Source organism: Perca flavescens, chromosome 12, assembly GCF_004354835.1.
Source record: "Perca flavescens isolate YP-PL-M2 chromosome 12, PFLA_1.0, whole genome shotgun sequence".
NCBI lineage: Eukaryota > Metazoa > Chordata > Actinopteri > Perciformes > Percidae > Perca > Perca flavescens.
This window is the reverse complement of record NC_041342.1, coordinates 34,329,279-34,355,788: the sequence shown is the minus strand read 5'-3', so window position 1 is coordinate 34,355,788 and position 26,510 is coordinate 34,329,279. Positions and strand designations below refer to the sequence as shown.

Here is a 26,510-nt window from a genome sequence, read left to right as displayed (position 1 = left end):
AACTGCTACAAACAAATCACAAAATACAGTTTCTTCTTAATGTTAATATCTGCAATCTCTTGAAGCTAACGGTAATACTATCCCTATAAGTGTGACGGGGTGGGGTTCCTTATGTTCTCAGCCCCCTATATTACCCCCCCTTGTACGCCGTTCTTTCGTCACGTCACACACCTGGCTTCGCCAAAGCCAGCGTTCAGTCCCGATTCTCCCAACACGGCTCAGAGACAAAAAAAAGCCTGTTGTTTTTAAAAATAAACAAAAAAAGAGAAAAAGTCCCAACTATGGCAATATATATGTATATATTTATATAGCCGTCGTTTCCTTCCTTCCTTCATTCAACCAATGAGCTACAGAGAGCCTTCTTCCTCCTCTTCGTCCTCTTCGTCCTCCTCCCCAGAAATGAAAATGAATCAGAAAGTCCAGTCTAGTTTGACCTTCCCCGAACCTTTCCTCTCGTCTGAGCCCGATTCTCTCTCTGTCTCTCTCTCCCTCTCCCTCTCGCTCTCCCTCTCGCTCTCTCAACACCCTCCCGATTCAGTCTGCGGGTGCCGGCGAAAACGCTAAAAACAGGCGCTCCGAAACCGGGCCGAGCAGACGTCCGGGGGACGTTGCTTCATTTTATTTTTTTTTGTAGTCCCAAAGAAAGAGTAAGTTCTCGCGGTGTGTGTGTAGGTGTGTGTGTGTGTGTGTGTGTGTGTGTGTGTGTGTGTGTAGGTGTGTGTGTGTGTGTGTGTGTGTAGGTGTGTGTGTAGGTGTGTGTGTGTGTGTGTGTGTGTGTGTAGGTGTGTGTGTAGGTGTGTGTGTAGGTGTGTGTGTGTGTGTGTGTGTGTGTGTGTGTGTGTGTGTAGGTGTGTGTAGGTGTGTGTGTAGGTGTGGCGTCTGAGGAAAGAGCAGTTTGGAAAGTTTATTTTTATTTTTTCCCGTTCCTCAAAAGTTTAGGTTTTTCCCGCAAGGTTGAAGGTAAACCTGGGCGGTTGCGTTAGCGCCCCGCGGTTGAAGAGATCCCTCCGGGCCCTCCGGTCCAGGAGGGAGGGAGGGAGGGAGGGGGGATGGGGTCTCGCCGGGGGTGGGTTTCGTGGCCGCCTCCCCCCGGCACATCCACCGTTTAATTTCCCATTTAAGTCGGAGCCTCGTCTTCCTCCTCTAGCGTCAAACTTGTGGTTTTTCCTCTCCCTCCTCCCGTTTGTTTTTCTCCCCCGGTGGTGGTGAGTTAGGTTGATTTTGGCGCCGGCCGGCACGGCGGCCTGCCGTTCAGTGCGGCGGGTTCATGGCGCCGTGGCCTCGCTGCTGCTTCTGCTGCAGGAGGAGCTGCTCCAGCGCCGACGGGCCGGGCTGCATCATGGAGCTCGACCAGATCGACTGCACAGACAGAGACAGAGAGGGAGGGAGGGAGGGAGGGAGGGAGGGAGAGAGAGAGAGAGACAGAGGGAGAGAGAGAGGGAGAGAGGGAGAGAGAGAGAGACAGAGGGAGAGAGAGAGGGAGAGAGGGAGAGAGAGAGAGACAGAGGGAGAGAGAGAGGGAGAGAGAGGGAGAGAGGGAGAGAGAGAGAGAGGGAGAGAGAGACAGAGAGAGGGGGGAGAGAGAGAGGGAGAGAGAGGGAGAGAGAGAGACAGAGAGGGGGAGAGAGAGAGACCGAGAGAGAGAGGGAGACAGAGAGAGGGATAGACAGAGAGAGAGAGAGAGAGAGAGATAGACAGAGAGAGAGAGAGAGACAGAGACAGAGAGAGAGAGAGAGAGAGGAGAGAGAGATAGACAGAGAGAGAGAGAGAGACAAAGACAGGGAGAGACAGAGAGAGACAGAGACAGGGAGAGACAGAGAGTAGGAGAGAGAGAGAGAGATAGACAGAGACAGGGAGAGACAGAGAGAGGGAGAGAGAGAGAGAGATAGACAGAGACAGGGAGAGAGAGAGAGAGGGAGAGAGAGAGAGATAGACAGAGACAGGGAGAGACAGAGAGAGACAGAGACAGGGAGAGACAGAGAGAGACAGAGACAGAGAGAGACAGAGAGAGAGAGCCTCAGCATCTTAAACACAAACATCTTCAAATCACTTCTTAAAGGAGGACTTCAGGGTTTTTTTTTTCAAACTGGACCCTATTGTGCTAAAATGCCATGGAGTTGGTCCAGTATGGAGAGAGAACGCTGTAACCGGCAGTGAACCGGGCTGTAATGTAACCCTACAGGACTAATGTTCAGCATCAGTCAGAGTCCACTAAAAGTTCAGTGTTTTGCCGCTGACAGACTCAGATTATTATTCTAAGTGTCTGACAACATTGTAGAAAGGATCCCTACAGAGATAGACCTTTTAGTTAAAGAGTAAGATCCTTTTAGTTTAACATGAAATAGCCCCGAAATCACCATCACCAAACTACACCAGACTCCATGTAAATAATCAGGACTTTTAGCGTGTATAGAGCCAGCATATCTCCACCAGACTCCATGTAAATAATCAGGACTTTTAGCATGTATAGAGCCAGCATATCTCCACCAGACTCCATGTAAATAATCAGGACTTTTAGCGTGTATACAGCCAGCATATCTCCACCAGACTCCATGTAAATAATCAGGACTTTTAGCGTGTATACAGCCAGCATATCTCCACATGTAAATGGGTGAATTAAGGGTTTATTTCAACCAAACCAGAGTGGTGATTGTTGGAACAGTGGAAAGATGAACCAAGACGGCTTTTGGTAGTTTTATTTAGTTTCTGTCCACTTTGAATGAAGTGTGTTTTACGCTGATAAAAGTCCTGATTATTTACATGGAGTGTGGTGGAGTTTGGTGATGGTGATTTAGGGTTAAACTAAAGCAGACTGAGAAATGAGAGTGTGTGGAGACATCAGCGGACCTTGAGGCTGTCGAGCAGCACGGTGGAGGAGGACTCCTCCATCGGACACTCCTGATTGGTCCAGGAGCTGCCGGCCGGCCCCGTCTGGTGCCAGCTGGAGTCTGAAGCTGCCGAGGAAGCTGCTGCCGGCAGGTAGTCCAGCCCGAAGCCGCTCACCGCTCCTACACAGAAACACAGCGAGCACACGTCAACATCTGGGAGCAGAGCTCACAATTAACTCAAAAAAATACTATAAAAGCTGATAAAACATTGAAACAAACTTCAACAAAAGCTTGATAAAGGGGTAAAAAACCTTGGCCAAAATCGTCAAAAAAAAGACAACAATGTTGAAAAAACTACAACAAAAATGGCAAAAAAGGGTTAACAGTGACAAAAACATTGAAAAAAAGGGTCAGAAACGTTCATCTGTGGATTGCTTTTTTTCCTGAAGTTTTTGTTACTTTTACCGATGGTTTTTGGTGCCTTTTTTGAAAGTTTTTTTTTTTTGGCACGTTCTATCTTTGATGGCTAAGTTACTTTTTCAGTCACCAAAATGGCTAAAAAAGGGTTGTTAATAGTGAAAAAAACATTGAAAAAAGGGGTCAAAAACATTCATCTGTGGATTGTTTTCTGGATGAATAGATTAGATGTTTGTGTGTGTCTATGTGTGTTTGTGTGTCTCTATGTGTGTGTTTGTGTGTCTGTGTCTGTGTGCGTGTATGTGCGTGTCAGTGTGTGTGTGTCTGTGTCTATGTGTCTGTGTGTCTATGTCTGTGTGTCTATGTCTGTGTGTCTGTGTGTCTGTGTCTATGTGTCTATGTGTCTGTGTGTCTATGTGTCTATGTGTCTGTGTGTCTATGTGTCTGTGTGTCTGTGTGTCTCTATGTGTCTCTATGTGTCTGTGTGTCTGTGTGTCTCTATGTGTCTGTGTGTCTGTGTCTATGTGTCTATGTATGTGTGTCTCTATGTGTCTGTGTGTCTGTGTCTATGTGTCTATGTATGTGTGTCTGTGTGTCTGTGTGTCTATGTCTGTGTGTCTGTGTGTCTATGTCTGTGTGTCTGTGTATGTGTCTATGCGTGCATGTCTATGTGCGTCTGTCTGCCTGTCTGCCTGCCTGCCTGTCTCTCTGCCGGTCTGCCTGTATAGATTCCATGTTTGGTCTCTAAAATGTGGAAACATCTTTGCAGCTGTAGTTTCAACCCGCTGGACTCTCACCGGTCTTGTCGGGCTTCCAGCGGTCCACCACCCTGCGGTCCCGGCTGTCCGGGGTGCCGATGGGCCCGAAGTTGGAGAAGGGCATGGCTCCATGGTTGTGTGTGGGGGGGGAGGACGGCAGGCTGCTGGGGTTGGAGGAGTGAGGGGATTGGCTGGCTGGGGTGGAGTGATCTGCCAATCAGAAACACACACACAGCGTTAGGCTACATTTACATCACTACGTTTTGGTTTTTAAATGTTTGAGTTTTGAGCCAAAAGTGTTTTTATCTCAAGGAGAAAAGTAAAAGTTAAATTACAGTTACTGTTTTTGGTGAAATATGTAGACTTTGTTTTCTTGAAATATTTTGACTTTTTTTACTTGAAATATTCAGAGTTTTTTTCTTGAAAGATTTTGACTTTCTTGAAATATTTTAACTTTTTTTCTTGAAATATTTTGACTTTTTTTACTTGAAATATTTTAACTTTTTTTACTTAAAATATTTTGACTTTATTTCTTGAAATATTTTGATTTTTTTTTTTCAACCTAAGTGATCGTAATTAGTTACTTTCCACCTCTTGTAACTTACTCAGTAACTGATGTGATTTAAAATGTAGCAAAGCAACAAGACTTCAGACAAAACATACAAAAGTTAAAGTTAAATTACAGATTTTAAAAACTACTTTAAAAAGTAAAAATACACCTAAAAAAAAAAAAAAAAACACTGCTCAATTACAGTAACGTAAGTAATTGCAATTCGTTGCTTGGTTGTGAATATGAACCCGTTTCCCCCCCGTACAGGTGAGACATGCGTACTAGGTTTGGGCAGTAATACGGTATACCGTTGCTATGGTTTCAATACAGTCATTGAAAAAAATGCAATGCACTTATATAGGAGACAAGGATTAAATATTAAATAAATGTATGTGATTATGTGTGGTTGTCATCACGAGACAGTGTGGAGGAGAAAGTAGTTTTTTTTATAAGTTATTGTTATGTTATTATTGTTCCAGTATTAGTGTTTGGGATTCAGTTTCTGAACAGTGCACAAGCCAACAATTTGGTGATGTGTCTGAGCCTTAGGTCCTCATTTGTAATTAGTCACGGTAATACCGTATACCGCGGTAGAATTGGGAGGAGGTTTGACGGTATCAACATTTGGATACCGCCCAACCCTAGTGTGTACCTGAGCTGGCGGGGAGCGACGGTGACCAAGGAGTCCCCTCGAACAGAGAGTAGAGCGACGGCTCCTGGTGCATCATGGGAGCATCCAGCTTGGAGCTGGGCGGCAGGTTCTTCCCGTACGCCTGGCTGAAGATGCTGTTCTGGTTGTACTCCTGAACACACACGGAAAAAACAACACAAGGGTTAAATAAAGGTTGAATGAATGATTATAGAAAAAAATCAAACAAATAATCGGTGGAAAATATTTTTGTAAACTGAATGCACGCACGCACGCACACACACACACACACACACAGACAGATCTATACACACACACACACACACACACACACACAGACAGACAGATCTATACATACACACACACACACACACACACACACACACACACACACACACAGACAGAGATATACACACACACACACAGAGATATACATACACACACACACACACACACACACACAGACAGAGATATATACACACATAGAAAAAGATTTACACACACACACACACAGACAGATATATACATACACACACACACACACACACACACACAGACAGAGATATATACACACACAGAAAAAGATTTACCCACACACACACACACACACACACACACGACCACCCAAGCACAAACACACAGGTCAAATAATTGTTTGTAAAGTTTTTTTAGCTGATATTTTTTTCACTACTGAAAAAAGGAGACCGCACGAATTTCCGTGAACTCTTGTGTTCACATTTACAAATAAAGAACAAATTTTGGTTGCAAAAATTTTTGTTTATGAAATAAATCTAGAATGTATGACTGAATGCTGTATTTAATTTACTTTTCCTGAGAGCTTTTGCCACTGAACAAATTAAAACTTAAAAAATCTGAATCCACAATCTGACATATACATGCAGCTACTCACTGCCATCTGGTGGTTAAACGGCATCAGAACAGGCTCACTAAACTTTACAAAGGATCCCTACAGAGACAGACCTTTATGTTAAAGAGTAAGATGATGAAACAGCCTCGAAATCACCATCACCAAACTCCACCAGACTCCATGTAAATAATCAGGACTTTTAGCGTGTATAGAGCCAGCATATCTCCACCAGACTCCATGTAAATAATCAGGACTTTTAGCGTGTATAGAGCCAGCATATCTCCACCAGACTCCATGTAAATAATCAGGACTTTTAGCGTGTATAGAGCCAGCATATCTCCACCAGACTCCATGTAAATAATCAGGACTTTTAGCGTGTATAGAGCCAGCATATCTCCACCAGACTCCATGTAAATAATCAGGACTTTTAGTGTGTATAGAGCCAGCATATCTCCACCAGACTCCATGTAAATAATCAGGACTTTTAGCGTGTATAGAGCCAGCATAACTCCACATGTAAATGGTTGAATTAAGGGTTTATTTCAACCAAACTAGAGTGGTGATTGATGGAACAGTGGAAAGATGAACCAAGACGGACTTTAGTCTTAGTTTTAATTAGCAAAAGCCATCTTGGTTCATCTTTGTGATATCTGGGCTGTTTCATGTTAAACTAAAAGGATCTTAGCTAAAAGGTCTATCTCTGTAGGGATCCTTTCCATAATGTTGTCAGACACTATACTAATAATTATAATAATAATAACAATAATAATAATAATAATAATAACAACAACAACAACACAATCACAACCGTTGAGATGGGGCTCTACACCAATCAACAGCTGTGTAATACTACCTGATACTACTAACAGCTGTATAATACTACCTGACACTCCTAACAGCAGTGTAATACTACCTGACACTACTAACAGCTGTGTAATACTACCTGATACTACTAACAGCTGTGTAATACTACCTGACACTCCTAACAGCAGTGTAATACTACCTGACACTCCTGACAGCTTTATAATACTACCTGACACTCCTGACAGCTGTGTAATACTACCTGACACTACTAACAGTTGTATAATACTACCTGACACTACTAACAGTTGTGTAATACTACCTGATACTACTAACAGCTGTGTAATACTACCTGACACTACTAACAGTTGTATAATACTACCTGACACTACTAACAGCTGTGTAATACTACCTGATACTACTAACAGCTGTGTAATACTACCTGACACTCCTAACAGCAGTGTAATACTACCTGACACTCCTGACAGCTTTATAATACTACCTGACACTCCTGACAGCTGTGTAATACTACCTGACACTACTAACAGTTGTATAATACTACCTGACACTACTAACAGCTGCGTAATACTACCTGATACTACTAACAGCTGTGTAATACTACCTGATACTACTAACAGCTGTGTAATACTACCTCACACTCCTAACAGCTGTGTAATACTACCTGACACTACTAACAGCTGTATAATACTACCTGACACTCCTAACAGCTGTATAATACTACCTGATACTACTAACAGCTGTGTAATACTACCTGATACTACTAACAGCTGTGTAATACTACCTCACACTCCTAACAGCTGTGTAATACTACCTGACACTACTAACAGCTGTATAATACTACCTGACACTCCTAACAGCTGTGTAATACTACCTGATACTACTAACAGCTGTGTAATACTACCTGATACTACTGACCTGCATGGGGAAGCCAGACATGGGCAGCAGAGAAGATGATTGGCTGACGACCTCGGGACCGCTCTCCATCCTGGTCTGGTTCAGCTGCAGAGACGAACAACAGACAGGACGATGAGAACAACAGACAGGATGATGAGAACAACAGACAGGACGATGAGAACAACAGACAGGACGATGAGAACAACAGACAGGACGATGAGAACAACAGACAGGACGATGAGAACAACAGACAGGACGATGAGAACAACAGACAGGACGATGAGAACAACAGACAGGATGATGAGAACAACAGACAGGATGATGAGACCAACAGACAGGATGATGAGACCAACAGACAGGATGATAAGAACAACAGACAGGATGATAAGAACAACAGACAGGATGATAAGAACAACAGACAGGATGATGAGAACAACAGACAGGATGGGAACAACAGACAGGATGATGAGAACAACAGACAGGATGATGAGAACAACAGACAGGATGGGAACAACAGACAGGGTAATGAGAACAACAGACAGGACGATGAGAACAACAGACAGGACGATGAGAACAACAGACAGGACGATGAGAACAACAGACAGGACGATGGGAACAACAGACAGGATGATGAGAACAACAGACAGGATGATGAGAACAACAGACAGGATGATGAGAACAACAGACAGGATGATGGGAACAACAGACAGGATGATGAGAACAACAGACAGGATGATGAGAACAACAGACAGGATGATGAGAACAACAGACAGGATGATGAGACCAACAGACAGGACGATGAGAACAACAGACAGGATGATGAGAACAACAGACAGGACGATGAGAACAACAGACAGGACGATGAGAACAACAGACAGGACGATGAGAACAACAGACAGGACGATGAGAACAACAGACAGGACGATGAGAACAACAGACAGGACGATGAGAACAACAGACAGGATGATGAGACCAACAGACAGGATGATAAGAACAACAGACAGGATGATAAGAACAACAGACAGGATGATAAGAACAACAGACAGGATGATAAGAACAACAGACAGGATGATGAGAACAACAGACAGGATGGGAACAACAGACAGGATGATGAGAACAACAGACAGGATGATGAGAACAACAGACAGGATGGGAACAACAGACAGGGTAATGAGAACAACAGACAGGACGATGAGAACAACAGACAGGACGATGAGAACAACAGACAGGACGATGGGAACAACAGACAGGACGATGGGAACAACAGACAGGATGATGAGAACAACAGACAGGATGATGAGAACAACAGACAGGATGATGGGAACAACAGACAGGATGATGAGAACAACAGACAGGATGATGAGAACAACAGACAGGACGATGAGAACAACAGACAGGACGATGAGAACAACAGACAGGACGATGAAAACAACAGACAGGACGATGAGAACAACAGACAGGACGATGAGAACAACAGACAGGACGATGAGAACAACAGACAGGACGATGAGAACAACAGACAGGACGATGAGAACAACAGACAGGACGATGAGAACAACAGACAGGACGATGAGAACAACAGACAGGATGATGAGACCAACAGACAGGATGATGAGACCAACAGACAGGATGATGAGACCAACAGACAGGATGATAAGAACAACAGACAGGATGATAAGAACAACAGACAGGATAATGAGAACAACAGACAGGATGATGAGAACAACAGACAGGATGGGAACAACAGACAGGATGATGAGAACAACAGACAGGATGATGAGAACAACAGACAGGATGGGAACAACAGACAGGGTAATGAGAACAACAGACAGGATGATGAGAACAGACAGGATGATGAGAACAACAGACAGGATGATGAGACCAACAGACAGGATGATGAGACCAACAGACAGGATGATGAGACCAACAGACAGGATGATGAGAACAACAGACAGGATGATGGGAACAACAGACAGGATGATGAAGAACAGACAAGCTGTGGTATGAACTGCCTCTGCAAGTCAGATTGGCCCCCGACCTTCACATTTAAAAAAAAAAATCACGATTTAAAACTCACTTTTATTCATTGGCCTTTAAACCTGCTTGAGAGTTGTATTTAGAGATGTTCCGATACCAGTATCGGTATCGGCTCCGATGCTGCCTAAAACGCTGGTATCGGTATCGGGAAGTACTGGAGTTTCTGCACCGATCCGATACCACGTAATAAAGCCCTAAAGAAATTCTACATTAAAGTAGTTTATTTATGTTCTTTTTCCGTTATAACTGACTGTCAAACTGGAGAATAAAAGAAAGTTCTGGGGTAGGGCTGGGCGATATATCGATATTAAAAATATATCGATATATTTTTAAATGAGATATGGAATTAGACCATATCGCATATATCGATATAGTTCAAATGTGATCCTTGCTCCCATAGATATATACACAGATGTCGCCTTGAGGTTCTAAACATACGTCAAAACCGCCGCCATCTTGGAACAGGGGTGCGAAGCATTCAGATCAACGCTAAAGATGCCGGACTTTTGTACTGCTTAATTATGTTCGATAGAGGAAATGAAAAGAACAAACAGCAATGAATAACATTTAACAGGTGACCATGTGTTTTATGATTATGTATGCCGCCGCCGACCAGCAACCTGAGCTCCGGCGGCAGCGGGAGGCGGAGAGCTCCGTGGTGGCGGCCGCAGCGTCTCTTCCCCGGGAAAAACACAGCTTTGCCTCGCTGCTGCGCCGGGTCCCCGCTGATCCAAATCGGACCAGCCAAAGACAGAGTGGTGATCGGTAGGATCTTACACGTAGTCCAGGACGACCTGTATGTCGATATCGGGCGGAAAGTTCCACTAAGTTTGCGGCGGCAGGCGGACGGAGAGAAGCTACAGCGGGGCAGCAGAGACCGTCTGCAGCTGCAGGATCTGGAGCTCAGTGCCCGTTAAAATGACATGTAACGCATAAATACATACAGAAATAAATAGTGGAGGAATGAGCCTGGACATTTCAGTCTGTTTTAAACTTCACCTTGAAGCAGAAACTCTTAGTTCAGAAGGGTGAAGTTTCCGTTTGGACTCAGATCTGTGAACCGATCATAATAAATATTCTTTGTATTAACACATTAATTAGATTCTTTGTTTTGTAGTCGATAGTTCATCTTTTAGTTTACTTAAGTGGAAGCAGTATCAAGTGGAAGAATGGGACTATAAACCTAGGCTTACAGGCATGAGGCATTACATTTTGAACAAAGTAGATTATATTAATATCAAAAGCTTAATTGACCTTTGGAACGAATCACAAATATGGAGCTTTGATTTCAAAAAAGGTACTCCTGTTATACAGTATTTAGGTTTACATTTTATTGTTATTTGAACAGCTGAGCATTTAATCATGAACCAGGTGAAGAAACCGGTTTATTATTTATTTGATTTTGCAACTGTCTCTATGAAACTACTTGTGACATGTCATATTTGATTTTGGCTTTGACTGAACATTTGCTCTCACTTTGCGGAAAAAAATATCGGGATATATATCGTATATCGATATTCAGCCAAAATATATCGGGATATGACTTTTGGTCCATATCGCCCAGCCCTATTCTGGGGCATTCATTGTTTGTTTGTTCATGTTTCATGAAGAGTTTAACCTGAGCCAGACAGACAACAAAGATAGAGATCATATCACATCCATACAGGGATAGTAGTATACAGCTGTTAAAACACAATGAAATATATGACACTCTGGTATCGGATCGGTACTCGGTATCGGCTCATAAAGCAAGTTCAGGTATCGGTATCGGGAAGCAAAAAAGTGGTATCGGGCCATCTCTAGTTGTATTCTGCATTTTCATTTTCACAAACAAGTAACAAACACTTGTTTTAAATGTTCGTTTTTGTTACTTGCGTGTTTATAATCTGTCCGAAATCATGTCAATGTCCAGCACTTTGGTCAGCCTGGTTGTTCTAAATGTGCTTTACAAATAAAGTTGGATTGGATTATTATCAGCTGGACCGTGCAGCGTGTGCTTAACGTCGGTTTAGTTATGGTTGTAGTAGTTGTTAGTGTGGAGCCCTTTAGGCTTCTCTTCTCTGCTGCACTGTAATTGCTTGTTTTTCATCTTTTGTATGCACTTCATAGCTTTGTGTGTGTCTGTGTGCATGTGTGTCTGTATGTGTGTGTCTGTGTATCTGTGTGCATGTGTCTATGTGCATGTGTGTCTGTCTCCATCTGTGTCCGTCTGTGTGCGTGTGTGTCTGTGCGCATGTGTGTGTGTGTCTGTGCGCATGTGTGTCCATCTGTGTGCTTGTGTGTGTGTGTGTGTCTGTGTGCATGTGTGTCCATCTGTGTGCATGTGTGTGTCTATGTGTGTGTCTGTCTGTGTCCATCTGTGTCTGTGTGTGTGCGTGTATACAAATCAAGTAACCTAAACTAAACTAGCGGTGCTCAGTGAAGGGATGGCTGAGTGTGTCTTTAGGTCTAGATGGGCCTGGATGTGGATGTGTTGGGGATGGAAGAAGACAGGGCTACATACAAATATGTTTGGTCCCGGAGCGGTGCTAAGAGGGCCGGCCAAGGCCTGGAAGAAATCAGGAGGCTTAGAAAAGACCAGCTCCTCCTCTTCCTCAAAATCTGCTAGAGTTTTTAACAGGTCAGGAGGGAGAAGAGGCGAGCTCTTGGTGTCCTGGTGAGAGAGGAAGCAGGAAGAGGAGGAAGGAAAGGGGTAAAAAGAAGGAAGAGAAGGAAAGAAAGGAAAGCCTGTAAGCAGGACAAGTTATCTAAAAGCTATAGAAAATAGTTGAACATGACAGCAGAGAGTCGGACAGAGAAAGTCGTCTGAACAAGGCAGAGAAATCTGTGAGCATCTTTAAAAATAAAATAAACTTTACTCAGACTCCAGTCTGAAGGTTCGTTAATTAACTTCAGTGTATAAATCGGTGTTCTTTACCCCCCCCCCCAATGTAGCACAAGTAAGACTTTATATTTCAGTTGCTGTTTTCTGTCAAAAACATAATTTGGGTGATATGAATGTAAAATGATTGCAGAAGTGACACTGATCTGTGTTTTTGTTTAATATTTTTAAGGAAATGGCAGAGGAGATTCTGAAAACAAATCCAGTGTGGCAGGGAGGGAGCAAAAGCAGTATCGGCTCAAAAGAATAGTCAGCCTGTATTGGTCATCGGCTAAGGCTGATGGAAAAAAATCGGTATCGGCACAAAAAAAAAAAATCCATATCGGTCGATCCCTAGTGATGTTTCCTGTACGGGACTCTTACGGCGCCTCAAAACACACCCACAAGTCTGATCTCCGGTTACATAAATGGCCACCGCAGCAGGACACAGGGTGGAGCTTCTACCCCCCTTCAAAATGAATTGAAAGACCTGTGTTTTTTTTCTGGGCTAAATTACTGCAACGGATCGGTACAAAGAATAGCCTACTCGCCGATACTGATTCCAGCATGTTAGGCGGTATCAGAGGCTTACACCTCAGTTTTTTTTTAACCAAATGTGTGTGGATGTGGCGTAAAATTCAAGCTGACAAACAATCAGAAACGAGACAACCAGGAGAAGATACAACCAAGTAGGAAAAGAGAAGCACAGAGACAGAAATCAGCTAGACAGAAGCTCCTCCTTCACCTTCTCCTGAGAGCTGCCAACTTTAAAATATTCAGACTTTGTTTTTTTATATATATATATATATATATATATATATATATATATATATATATATATATATATATATATATATATATATATATATATATATATATTAGTCGACTGATCGGTGGTTTTGGTCTAAGTCAACTTATATCTCTTTAGTCCATTAGTCATGTCGGATGTTGTTTTCATGCTGAATGACTTATTTCCAAGAAACGTACGAGCACATCTCTGGTAAACACAAGAATTAAAGTGGTGCTTTAGCACGACTCTTTGCGGAAAAACTCAGATTTACAGATCCGTCGATTAAATCAACTAATCGATTAGTCGATAAAACTGAATGAGTGTTAGTTGACTCAGGGTTCATACGCATTTTAACCAATACTTTTCCATCAAATTTCCATGACCATGTGTTCCTGAAAATATCAGTCGACATTATACAATAATACAAATCTGTGTTAAAGTTGACCCTCAGAGGTTTAACTACAACATGAATGATAACGTCTGTGGTTCATAGAGGGATTCACGGCATCTCTCCCTGAATACAACGCTGAGGTTAATACGACGTGTAAATACATTTATTAAACACATATTATGCTGTGTTAAAAACAATTCCGTGACTTTTCCAAAAATGTCTGGGTCTTTTTATGTTTCCAAAACCTTTCCAGGCCCTGGAATTTGCATTTTTCAAACTTTTCCAGGTTTTTTCAAAACGTATGAACCCTGTCGACTAAGAATTTCTTCAAAATCGAGCACAGCCCTAAGAACTAGTTGAGAAAAGAGAAGCACAAAAGTATTCCAATTTGTTTTCTCTGATTGTTGCATTTTACCCACCTCAAACGGGGGTCCGCGGGGACCGGTGGGGCCGTCCTGCTCCGGGCACATGCCGCCCGGCGGCGGCCTCTTCATCCTGTCGGCCATCACCGCCAGGCCTTCGCCCATCCGGTACGACGGCTCCCAGTAGAAGTCCTGCATCTTGACGTTGGGGTACTTGATCTTCTTGTCCATGTTGGACTGCAGCTGGTGCTCGTACAGTTTGAGAGGATCCTGAGCCGCCATGTAGAACTGCTGCTGCTGAGGCTGAGGCTGCTTCATGGACATCTGCATCTGAGGAGGAATCTTCTGCAGAGTGGCCTGAGCCTGGTTCCACATCTGGGCCGGCTGGTCCTGGACCTGCATGTACTGCTGAGACACCAAGACAGACAGACAGACCGACAGACGCAGACAGAAAGACACAAACATACAGACAAAAAAACACACACACACACACACACAAACGTACAGTTACCATCAGACATTTCCAGAGAGTTTTACAGTCTTCAAATGCTCGACTAAAAACAAAACTAAAAGGACGCATCTCCCCATGTGTCAGAGATAGGGATGGACCGGTTCCAGTAATAAAATCTAAATAGTTTGGTCCGATATTCAAGGTTGGGTTAATTTTAGCCTGACTGATTTCTGTGCCGAGCCCTTCCAATGTCCCTGCCTGTCATGTTCTGCAGGTACTGGAAGTGGGCGGGTAGGTGGAGCTGAAAGGGTCGTCTGTACCTGGCCATGTGGGCGTGGCTTCCAGAAGGAATAAAGGACTGCCCTTCTGGAGAGTCTCTAGCTGCAGCTCAGGGCCCTTAAACAGCATCCCTGACTCCTCCACTTGCCTCCCTTCCTCGCGTCTTAGTCCCTCCCACTGAGGAGGAACGGAAGAGACGCAAGGAATTTACAGGAGGAGAGAGGAACTGAGGAGATCCTTTCCTCTGAAGCGCCACATGAATACGTCAGCTGTATGGGCGGAGTTTGCAGCCCTTTCAGTTTTTTACAAAATGTATGTTTGAACTTCATCTTACAGCTGTTATGGCTATTCTACTTTATCTTTTCATTGCATTTCTTATATAGGTATATATATATAGGTATTGCCGATTAATCGGCACCGATAGTTGATTGGTGGAACTATCGTTATCGGCAAAAATCCATACCGACAGTTTTTCCTTGGAGCGGCTGAGAAGTGCGTCATTCATTACACAGTACGCGAGAGCTGAGAAGGGTCTGCTGGCATCATGCACTATTGTAATGCATTACAACAGTGCCCTCTAGAGGGTCTTTCTAGGCTTTACAGGTGATTTTCTATCCAGCCTGGAACTTGTGCCTTTTTTCGGGGTTGTTGAGCATTAAATCCAAACTGTTACATCCAAGATGTATCCACTTGATGTCCATAATTCATCACATTTTCGGTCATTTCTGCCAGTTTTTTATTTTTATAATAAAGTTTTACTTGGAGTGTCATGTTTGTTTTTATCCAGTATCAATTCTAAATACTATCGGTCGATTAATCGGTTATCGGCAAATACGGCCCAACCTAAGCTAATGGTATTGGTAAAATCCACTATCTGTCGACCTCTACTTTCTTATATTGGTTTTGTAAAACTGTCACTAAGAGCAACGCACAAACATTCCAATGCACCTGTACAGCCCTGTCTGTACCTGTGCAAATGGCAATAAATATCTACTCTATTATTAAACCGTGACTTTAATGAACTGAGAGAGACACTTACCTGCTGCAGGCCCGGGTGGTGTGGCGGACTCTTCCCCATCCCGACCTGCTGCCCCGGTTTGGTTGGAGACTGCTGCTGCTGCTGGCTCATGGCCTGGACCTGCAGCTGCACCGACTGCTGTAAGCTCTGGGACTGCTGGCCCTGGGAGGGGCCCTGGTTCATGGGCCCGGGGCCCGGCCCCTGGCCCGGTCCGGGTCCAGAGGGCCGCTGCTGACTGTAGGGAATGTGCGACGGCTTGCCGGCCTGCGTGCCGGCCTGCGTGTGGACGCCCGGCTGCAGGAAAGGCCCAGACACGGACACTCCGGTGGAGAAGGTGAAGCCCGGGTTGACCTGAAGGCCCGGGAACGCCACCGGGGGAGGGATGACGTAGGCTGAGGGAGGGAACCCTGCAGAGGAACAACACAGGAGTCAGACACAGCATAGGCTATATCCACAACGTCTCATTCTACTAGGGCTGCCACCTCTTAGTCGATTAGTCGACTAATCGGTCGTTTTGGTCTTAGTCGACTAAGATTCCTTTAGTCGGTTAGTCATTTTTTATGCTTATTCATGCTTAATTACTCATTTCCAAGAAACTTCTGAGCACATTTATGGTAAACACAAGATTTAAAGTGGTGCTTTTGCAGGATTAATTGTGGAGAAACTCAGTTTTACAGATGGTTAATTAACTACATTTATATTGTGCTTTTCTAGTCTTAACCACCTCTCAAAGCTCACAGCTCTGTCAATTAAATCAACTAATCGATTAGTCGACAAAATCCTATAAGTGTTAGTGGACTAAGAACTTCTTTAGTCGAGGACAGGCCTACATTTTACAGTTCAGGTGCTGCTGGAAATTCTGTTGGATGTCAGTCCCCTTCCTTTTTCTTTGTGTTGGTGGATTTATGGGGACTATAATAATACATTTTATTTAAAAAGGCGCCTTTCTTGGAACTCAAGGACACCGTACAGGGATACATAAGACATTTAAAAACAGCAAGTTTTTAAATGTCTTATGTATCCCTACGTAATCTTTATTATTACGTACGGTAATAATAAAGAATACAACAACAATAACAACAACAGAAAGAGGCAGAGCAATTGACATCAAGTGGAATAGGCAGTTTTAAACCAATGTGTTTTGGGTTGCAATTTTAAATGGGGAAATGAATCAATGTAAAGTTGAGCAGAGCGACTGAATGCTCTACTCCTCATGGTGGTGAGACGGGCAGAGGGGACAGACAGGTGTATGTAAGAAAAGGATCTGAGTAGAGATGGTCCGATACCATTTTTTGCTTCCCGATACCAATTCCGATACCTGAACTTGCCTATCGGCTGATACCGAGTACCGATCCGATACCAGAGTGTCATATATTTCATCATGTTTTAACAGCTGTATACTACTATCTCTGTATGGATGTGATATGATTTCTATCTTTGTTGTCGGTCTGGCTCGGGTTAAACTCTTTGTGAAACATGAACAAACACAAACAATGAATGCCCCAGAACTTTCTTTTATTCTCAGTTGTAACGGAAACATAAATAAACTACTTTTAACGTAGATTTTCTTTAGGGCTTTATTACGTGGTATCGGATCGGTGCATTAACTCCAGTACTTCCCCATACCGATACCAGCGTCTTAGGCTGAATCGGAGCCGATACTGATACCAGTATCGGACCATCTCTAGATCTGAGGGAGTGGAGGGAGGGCCTTGAATGTAAACAGGAGGACTTTGAATTGGATACGGAACTGGACCGGGAGCCAGTGGAGCTGTTGGAGGACTGCAGTGATGTGGTGGATGGAGGGGGTTCGAGTTATGATGCGGGCAGCTGAATTCTGGACCAGTTGAAATTTATGGAGGGATTTGTGAAAGAGGCCGAAGAGGAGAGTGTTACAGCAATCCAGACGGGAAGTTACGAGACTGTGGACAAGGAAGGCGGCAGTGAGGGGGGGGGGGTAAGGGAGGGGCAGAGGCGATTGGTTAACTATAACCAGTGTTAAGCTATAAATTAAGTTGTATGTTATTTGGACATTGTTGTACTTGTTTATTTTGTAATGTGTAATGTATGTAGTAGAGCCGGGCAATATATCGATATCGTGATATGAGACTAGATATCGTCTTAGATTTTGGATATCGTAATATGACATAAGTGTCTTTTACAGGTTTTAAAAGGCTGCATTATAGTAAAGTGATGTTATTTTATGAATTTACCAGACTGTTGTAGCAGTTCTATTATTTGCCTTTTACCCACTCAGTCATTATATCCACATTACTGATGATTATTTATCAAAAATGTTATTGTGTAAATATTTTGTGATAGCACCAATAGTCAACACTACAATATCGTTGCAGTATCGATATCGAGGTATTTGGTTAAAAATATTGTGATGTTTGATTTTCTCCACATCGCCCAGCCCTAGTATGTAGATCTTTTAATATGTAACTTTACGAGAAGTTATGTCTCACGCTGTCTTGGTTTACCCTCTTATGAACATAATGCATAAAAAGTTTTTTAGAGGGAATATGTTTTTTTAACAACTCTAGTAGCCGATTACTTCCTGTAGATGAGCTAATGGATTAAGTGAGTAATGAGTGAAGCTCTGATTTTGTACCAGGTCTGCTGGGCAGCGGTGGGAAGGCTCCTGGGTGATGGATGGGGATCAACTGGGAGGAGCCGGTGGTTTGAGTCTGAGTGACAGGAGTCTTCTTCGCCTCGGGTACCGGAGTCTTCCTCAGCTCTGTCTGCGCCTTCACCTGAACCAGAGAAAACATCGTCACCGGCTGCTTCAACAAGGTAACTTCACTCTATTTCCCCATGTTTTGTGTCCAAGTCACCGACAGGAACAACAATCTTTGAAACTGGTCCAGTATTAAAGGAACACGCCGACTTATTGGGACTTTGTCTTATTCAGCGTGTCCCCCAGAGTTAGATAAGTCAATACATACCCTTCTTATCTCCGTGCGTGTTGTATCTCTGTTTGATGCCCCCACCGCTAGCCTAGCTTAGCACAGATCCTGGAGGTAACCGGCTCCATCTAGCCTAGCTTAGTCCAGATCCTGGAGGTAACCGGCTCCATCTAGCCTAGCTTAGTCCAGATCCTGGAGGTAACCGGCTCCATCTAGTCTAGCTTAGCACAGATCCTGGAGGTAACCGGCTCCATCTAGTCTAGCTTAGCACAGATCCTGGAGGTAACCGGCTCCATCTAGCCTAGCTTAGCACAGATCCTGGAGGTAACCGGCTCCATCTAGCCTACTACTCCCAATAAGTGACAAAATAACGCCAACATGTTCCTATTTACATGTTGTGATTTATATAGTCAAATAACACTTTGCCTTTGCAAATTTGTTTATGTTGATGCACTTTAATTAAATATAATTAATACAATAAACAGTGTTTCCTTTAGGATTTTTTTTTAGCAGTGGGGGCAGGTCCAAATGGCATTATCTTAATGCAGTGTAACTACTTCAGCATGTAAATAATGCAGCTAAAATACATACGTTCTCCGACATGCACTGTAACAATGCAGCCCTATTTCTGATACCGTGGGGGGCAGAAATGTTGCTGTGGGGGGCCGCCACGGTCAAATCAACATAGAGGAAACACTGATAAATATATATTTTTTTAAATATATTTACAGCTCGCAGTTATTTTGTTTTAAATGGAAGGGGGGGAAATCGCCTTGAATCGTAAATCGAGTTTCAGATTTTTTAGGCAAACAAATTGCCCAGCTCTACCCCAACCCCTAATGTTTGCACGTCTACCTGTTTCACGGCGTCGGGAGTTTTCTCGTGACCGGCTTTTTTCAGCTCGCTCTTCCTCTTGGCGTCCCTCTTCAGCTCTCCTTTCCCAGCAGCCCCGTTGCCCTTGGTGAAGTCGCGGCGCTCCTTGCCGCTGTCCTTCAGGTGATGGTTCCGCGTGGGCTCGCGGCTCTGCTCCCTGGGTTTGATGTTCTCCTTGAAGGTGACGACGGGCCGGTCGCCGCCGTCGGGCCAGGCGCTCTGCGTCTTCCCCGCCGACAGCACCGACTTCAGGCCCGAGTTGCCGCCGTTGTCGTTGGGCGTCTGCTCGGCGTTGGACGACTCCTGCAGCACCGGAGGCTCCCTCTCCTGCGGCTCCTCGATGGCCTGCTCTGGAATGTCGGTGACGAAGACAAGGAGGCCGTCTTCGCTCGGCCTGCACTGGATCAGCCTGCAGAACCGAGATAAGAGACGGAGGGTTTGTCTTCGTTAGAGTCAGCTATAGTCAGCTCTGTATAGGAGAAGCAGTGGCAGGACAGTGGCTCCCATGACTGTCCCGGGACAGTCATGGGACTCACAGGACAGTGTCTGGGACTCACAGGAGGACAGTGTCTGGGAGTCACAGGACAGTGTCTGACTGTCCCGGGACAGTCATAGGACTCACAGGACAGTGTCTGGGAGTCACAGGACAGTGTCTGACTGTCCCGGGACAGTCATAGGATTCACAGGACAGTGTCTGACTTAGGGCTGGGCAATATATGGATTTTATATCAATATCGTGATATGAGACTAGATATCGTCTCAGATTTTGGATATCGTAATATCGTGATAGGACAGTGTTATCTGTCCCTGGTTTTAATGGCTGGATTACAGTAAAGTGATGTAATTTTTTTTAATTTACCAGACTGTTCTAACTTTTCTATTATTTGCCTTTACCCACTTAGTTATTATATACCAATTAATGATGATTAATTACCAAAAATCTCATTGTGTAAATATGTTTTTGTAAGCACCAATTGTCAACTTTACAATATCGCCGCAATATCGATATCGAGGTATTTGGTCAACAATATCGTGATATTGGTTTCTTTCCATATCGCCCAGCTCTAGTCCGACTGTCCCGGGACACTCCTTAGGACACTACTAACAGGACAGGACAGGTTTTGCTGCCCCTGCTGCTGCATAGCCTGGAACATGGCTCTAATCTGTGTTGCTTGGCTGTGTTTTGTTGCGTGCAGGGCTTCATGTATTGAATGTGGATACTGTTGATGTGTAACTGTACTAATGTCTCGCTGCTTCCTGTTGCTCTGCATAGCTTCTCAAAAAGATGATTTGCCTTTATGGTGTCTTATTGTCTTCTCTCTGTACATTTATCCTTTACTAATGTCTTGGTGTTTCCTGTTGCTCTGGTCTTAAAACATTTTGCCAAAAGATTACAGTTCAAAATTAGCCGGCTGGCTAACACTGGCACATTTACAGAAATGTTGTTTAATGTCCTATTATAAATAAATTAAAATAGGGTTGGGTGCCGAACACGATCATAAGTTACCGATAGGGATGGGAACCAAGAGGCATAAAGCAACCATTTAGATAATTGATTAATCAGTTTCAAATCAATTTATTTATAGTATCAAATCATAACAAGAGTTATCTCGAGACACTTATAGATAGATTAGGTCTAGACCACACTCTATAATTTACAAAGCCCCAACAATTCCAGTAATTCTCCCAAGAGCAAGCATTAGCAGTGGCTAGGAAAAGCTCCCTTTTAGGAAGAAACCTCTGCAGACCCAGACTCTTGGTAGGAGGTGTCTGACCGGGCCGGTTGGGGATGTTGGGATGTTGATGGTGAACAGTTTGACTCATTTTTTATGAAAAAACAGTGAAACGTGTGTGATGTCAGCGTGAATATTTTCGAGTTTCTTCTCTCCTCTGTGACAATAAAGGGAATCCTTTCAGCCTTCCTTCCTTCTCTGCATTTCCTTAACCTTCCCACATGTTTCCATCCTTATTCCTTCCCTTTTCTTTCCATCCTTGCCTCCCTTCTTTCATCCCCGTTGCCATGTAATAATTGCGTTCTGAGTGAAAGTACTTGTGATAAAAACATTTAGAAAAAATATATTGACGTGGGAATTAATCACACTGAAAAAAAAAAGTACCCGATGTGTAAAGGCCTTAAGAAAGGAACAATTATTTAAAGAAAGGCAGCATCAAAAAGAAAGGTCTTCAGCCTTGATTGACCTGCAGTTTTCTGAGTGTTTGTTCCAGATATGTGGAGCATAAAAAGTGAACGCTGCTTCCCCGGTTTAGTTCTGACTCTGGGGACAGAAAGCAGACGATACCCAGTCTTTGTTTAACTGTCTGAGTGACATACCAATACATGCACACATACAGTACAGGCCAAAAGTTTGGACACACCTTCTCATTCAATGCGTTTCTTTATTTTCATGATTATTTACATTGTAAAGTCTCACGGAAGGCATCCAAACTATGAATGAACACATATGGAATTATGTACTTAACAAAAAAGTGTGAAATAACTGAAAACATGTCTTATATTTTAGATTCTTCAAAGTAGCCACCCTTTGCTTTTTTTGATAACTCTGCAAACCCTTGGTGTTCTCTCAATGAGCTTCATGAGGTAGTCACCTGAAATGGTTTTACCTTCACAGGTGTGCTTTGTCAGGGTTCATTAGTGGAATTATTTCCCTTATTAATAAAAAAGCAAAGGGTGGCTACTTTGAAGAATCTAAAATATAAGACATGTTTTCAGTTATTTCACTTTTTTGTTAAGTACATAATTCCATATGTGTTCATTCATAGTTTTGATGCCTTCAGTGAGAATCTACAATGTAAATAGTCATGAAAATAAAAAGGAAACACATTGAATGAGAAGGTGTGTCCAAACTTTTGGCCTGTACTACAGACAGACAGACAGACAGACAGACACAGAGAGACCAGTCCCTCCAGAAAAACGTGATCACATAATTCAACGCATAATCAGCCAAAGTCCGCATATTTATACGAGGGGGGGCACATTTTTTCAAATACGCTGCACTTTGCCGCATAAATTGCCTATTTCCGTGCAAAATATGCGGTTACTTGCATGATTTCATAATCCCCGCATTGTCGTTGCAAAAAAGTCCCATTTTTCTCTTTTTCATCAAACTGCATTTTTTTGCAAATTCCCGCAATTTCAGCGCATAAAAATCCTGCATATTCCATCGCATTTTTTAAGAAAAAGAGAGGCATAATCAATGATTTTTGCCCAGCAACAATCACAAAAGACAGACAGACAGACACCACTAGACAGACACTCACCCCGGCTGGTTGTCGGCCACCCATTTCCCCAGACTGATGAGTCTCTGGTGCCGGGTGTGGACCGGCAGGCCGTCCCGGTCCACCAGGATTCCCTGGTGCCCTTTAGTGAAGTCCAGAGACCTGGAATGCCAACACAACATCAGAACACGGGAAACAAAATCTCCTCCTCTACAGACTCAACACGCAAACTATCGTTCAACACACTTCCGTGTGTCAGTCAGTGTGTGTGTGTGTGTGTGTGTGTGTGTGTGTGTGTGTGTGTGTGTGTGTGTGTGTGTGTGTGTGTGTGTGTGTTTATGTATGCGTCTGTCTGTCTGTTTGTGTCTGTGTCTCTGTCTGTCTGTGTGTGTGTGTCTGTCTGTCTGTCTGTGGTGCGTGTGTGTGTGTGTATATGTGCATGTCTGTGTGTGTGTGTGTGTGTGTGTATATGTGCGTGTTTGTGTGTGCGTTTGTGTGTCTGTCTGTTTCTGTGTGTGTGTGTGTGTGTGTGTGTGTGTGTGTGTGTGTGTGTGTGGTGTGTGTGTTTATGTGTGCGTTTCTCTGTCTGTCTGTGTGTGTGTTTGTGTCTGTCTGTGTGTGTGTTTGTGTCTGTCTGTGTGTGTGTTTGTGTCTGTCTCTGTGTGTGTGTCTGTCTCTGTGTGTGTGTGTCTGTGTGTGTGTGTCTGTGTGTGTGTCTGTGTCTGTGTTTGTGTGTGCGTCTGTCTGTCTGTCTGTCTGTCTGTGTTTCAACAGTAGTGTGGTTTTTTTTGGCGCACTGAGCTGTAACTTTCAACGTTGCTTCCCTGAGAATCCTTGCACGTTGGAGACGCGTAACCATGGTAACCCCTGCCGACCTAATGTTTAAATGAAGCAATCTGAGCTGCCTTTGTTGCTGTCCGTTTGTTTCGAAGTTTGTCATTTTTGTCTTTTTTTTTTATCCCCGTTTGTCCCAGTTTTTGTCTTTTTTATCCCAGTTTGTGTCTGCTGTTTTTCACTCACTGTTCAGCACTTTGAAGTGCATTGTGTTTTGTTCAAAGACAGCAAATTAGATCCTCTATAAATGTGTTTAAAAGCTATTTACGAGACAGAACATCAAGTTCAATAAGAGCGCTAATCTTCCTTTTATCTCCAGAGTACCGGACTCTCCCGGTGATTTATCTACATATTAATTGGGGTTTTTATTTACTCGAGCATAATAGACATTTTTGTGTTTCAACTTGTCAGAAATATCATGCTTACTGCTTACTGTGTGTAGTCCCCCACCTATTCCTATTCCATTTATTGATGTGTTGGATAGGTAGCGCTGTGGATGTCTGGTTAAATGTTTGTGTTGTGGATTATGTGTCAATATGCCTGTACTGTACAACAAATTGCCTCTCGGAGACATTAAAGTTTTCTAAGTCTAAGTCCACCCCCAGAGGCCCATTGTGAGCCAGGAAAACCCCTGTTACGGACATACTGAAACATCTCACATACTGTTTAAGCTACTAAATAACATGTTAGTGTGGAATTTGGATGCAAACTCGGACCGGTTCATCATCACAACCCTGAATGAATGAGTGGATTACCTCAGAGCCGGCCGGAGCGCCAAGAAACCCTGCAACTCAAACTCCTCTGGCAGCGGCGTCACTGCGGATAAAACAAACACACCTTCAGCTTCAACACATCAGACATGCAAACATTACAGGACTAAACTATCAGGATACTTCTACAAGCACAAGGGGTGCAACGGTTCTGAAACCTGCGACACAATAACTCAATGTGCGTGTCTGTGTGTTGTTGTTTAACTATATTCGTGGGGTCCAAAAAACGGGAGTCCAGTATGCTTATGGGGTCCCGACAGCTTTGTGGGGCCAAAATGCTGGACCCCATAACTCTAAAGGGCTATTTGAGGGTTAAGACTTGGTTTTAGGATTAGGGTTAGAATTAGGTTATGGTTAGGGTGAGGGTAAGGGTTAAGGTTAGGCATTTAGTTGTGATGGTTAAGGTTAGGGTAAGGGTTAAGGTTAGGGTAAGGGGCTAGGGAATGCATTATGTCACTGACAGGTCCCCATAAAGATAGTGCCAAAAACCTGTGTGTGTGTGTGTGTGTGTGTGTGTGTGTGTGTGTGTGTGTGTGTGTGTGTGTGTGTGTGTGTGTGTGTGTGTATTCTTGTTTAACTATATTAATGGGGTACAAAAACCGTGAGTCCAGTATGCTTGTGGGGTCTCGACAGCTTTGTGGGGCCAAAATGCTGGACCCCACAACTTTAAAAGGGCAGTTTGAGGGTTAAGACTTGGTTTTAGGATTAGGGATAAGATAGAAGGGTGTGTGTGTGTGTGTGTGTGTGTTTGTGTCTACGTCTTTATAACAATTTAAAAGTCTAACTTTTTAAACTGGAGATAACTAAACCATGATGGCAGGCAACTAATGATTATTTTCAAAAGGGGGAATTGACCTGTGGATTATTTATCTGGATGAACGGATTAGTTGTATTTGGTCTCTAAAATGTCAGAAAATGTCTTGTTTTTTTCCACAACTCAAAGATATTTAGTTTACTATCACAGAGGAGAGAATAAACTAGAAAAATATTCACATTTAACAAGCTGACATCTCTCAAGTTTCACTTAATTTTAGAGACTAAACAACTCACCCACTCATCCCGAGAATAACCCACACATTAATCAACCATGAACATCCCCAGTAACTGCAGCCCTTCGTTCACAGGAACAGCAGCTTTTATTCTGAAGGGATGGCTAAATCCAAAACTAAACAACAGACTGAATAGTCGTTCCCGTACTTGTTGTTGTAAAATCTGACTGTAACCCGAAGAGGACTGGGACCCGAACTATCGATCACTGATCTAAATAAAGAATTCCTACCTGAGGAACAGGACACGTCGTCCTCTTTGGGCTGGAAGCTGTTGAGGATGGAGACGAGCCAGGGCCAGACACTGAGAGACAGGAAGAGGAGTTACACAAACAGCCCAGCATTTAAACAGAAAGACAGTAGGCCTGTACCCTGGAGATCCAGAGTTCAGGGTAGTAGGGCTGCACAAGTCATGGCAATTTATCGAAATCAATATGGACAAAGTGCAATATCCAAATTGCAGGTATTTGTTACAGGCAAATTATGTATCAAACCGTTCTAAAGTAAGTGTTGTGGTTAGGGTTGGGTACCGAACTCTGTACCGACCGAATTACATCGGTACTACCGAGGACCGATTCACTTTAAATCAAACGGTATCAAATTTCGGTACCTGAAACAATTAAGGGCAAGCTTATCTGTCCTCTCAGCACATGCACGCACACGGTAGTTTCTCTGCCCTGGGGACTGACTGACAGGCTGAGGTTGTAAGGCAAGGAAACTTTATTTCTACAGCACCTTTCAGCAACAAGGCAATTCAAAATTCTTTGCATGAAACATGAAAGAGCAGTTAAAAACGAAATGTCATGATGAAAATAAAACAAGCTAAAAAACAATAATATACAAATACAAGAAAAGAGTGAGTAAGAA

At 43.4% G+C, this 26,510-nt stretch overlaps 1 protein-coding gene across 3 annotated transcripts in view; it reads right to left on the bottom strand.

Moving 5' to 3' along the window:
• Positions 1-1,219: 1,219 nt before the first annotated feature.
• smg7 (SMG7 nonsense mediated mRNA decay factor) overlaps positions 1,220-26,510 on the bottom strand; it is a 38,446-nt gene continuing 13,155 nt past the window's right edge. Inside the window, exons 11-23 of one of the 3 annotated variants that reach the window (XM_028592970.1) lie at positions 25,877-25,947; positions 24,583-24,643; positions 23,036-23,155; positions 19,739-20,165; positions 18,589-18,730; positions 15,996-16,381; positions 14,284-14,634; positions 12,327-12,476; positions 7,808-7,891; positions 5,206-5,356; positions 4,043-4,213; positions 2,848-3,008; positions 1,220-1,359 (exon numbers count right to left, since the gene is read on the bottom strand). In XM_028592970.1, the coding sequence (XP_028448771.1) occupies positions 1,252-1,359; positions 2,848-3,008; positions 4,043-4,213; positions 5,206-5,356; positions 7,808-7,891; positions 12,327-12,476; positions 14,284-14,634; positions 15,996-16,381; positions 18,589-18,730; positions 19,739-20,165; positions 23,036-23,155; positions 24,583-24,643; positions 25,877-25,947 (2,383 nt within the window). In that variant the 3' untranslated portion in view covers positions 1,220-1,251. The remainder of the gene's footprint in view (positions 1,360-2,847; positions 3,009-4,042; positions 4,214-5,205; positions 5,357-7,807; positions 7,892-12,326; positions 12,477-14,283; positions 14,635-15,995; positions 16,382-18,588; positions 18,731-19,738; positions 20,166-23,035; positions 23,156-24,582; positions 24,644-25,876; positions 25,948-26,510) is intronic. The other 2 variants (XM_028592972.1, XM_028592973.1) reach the window with 2 other exon arrangements.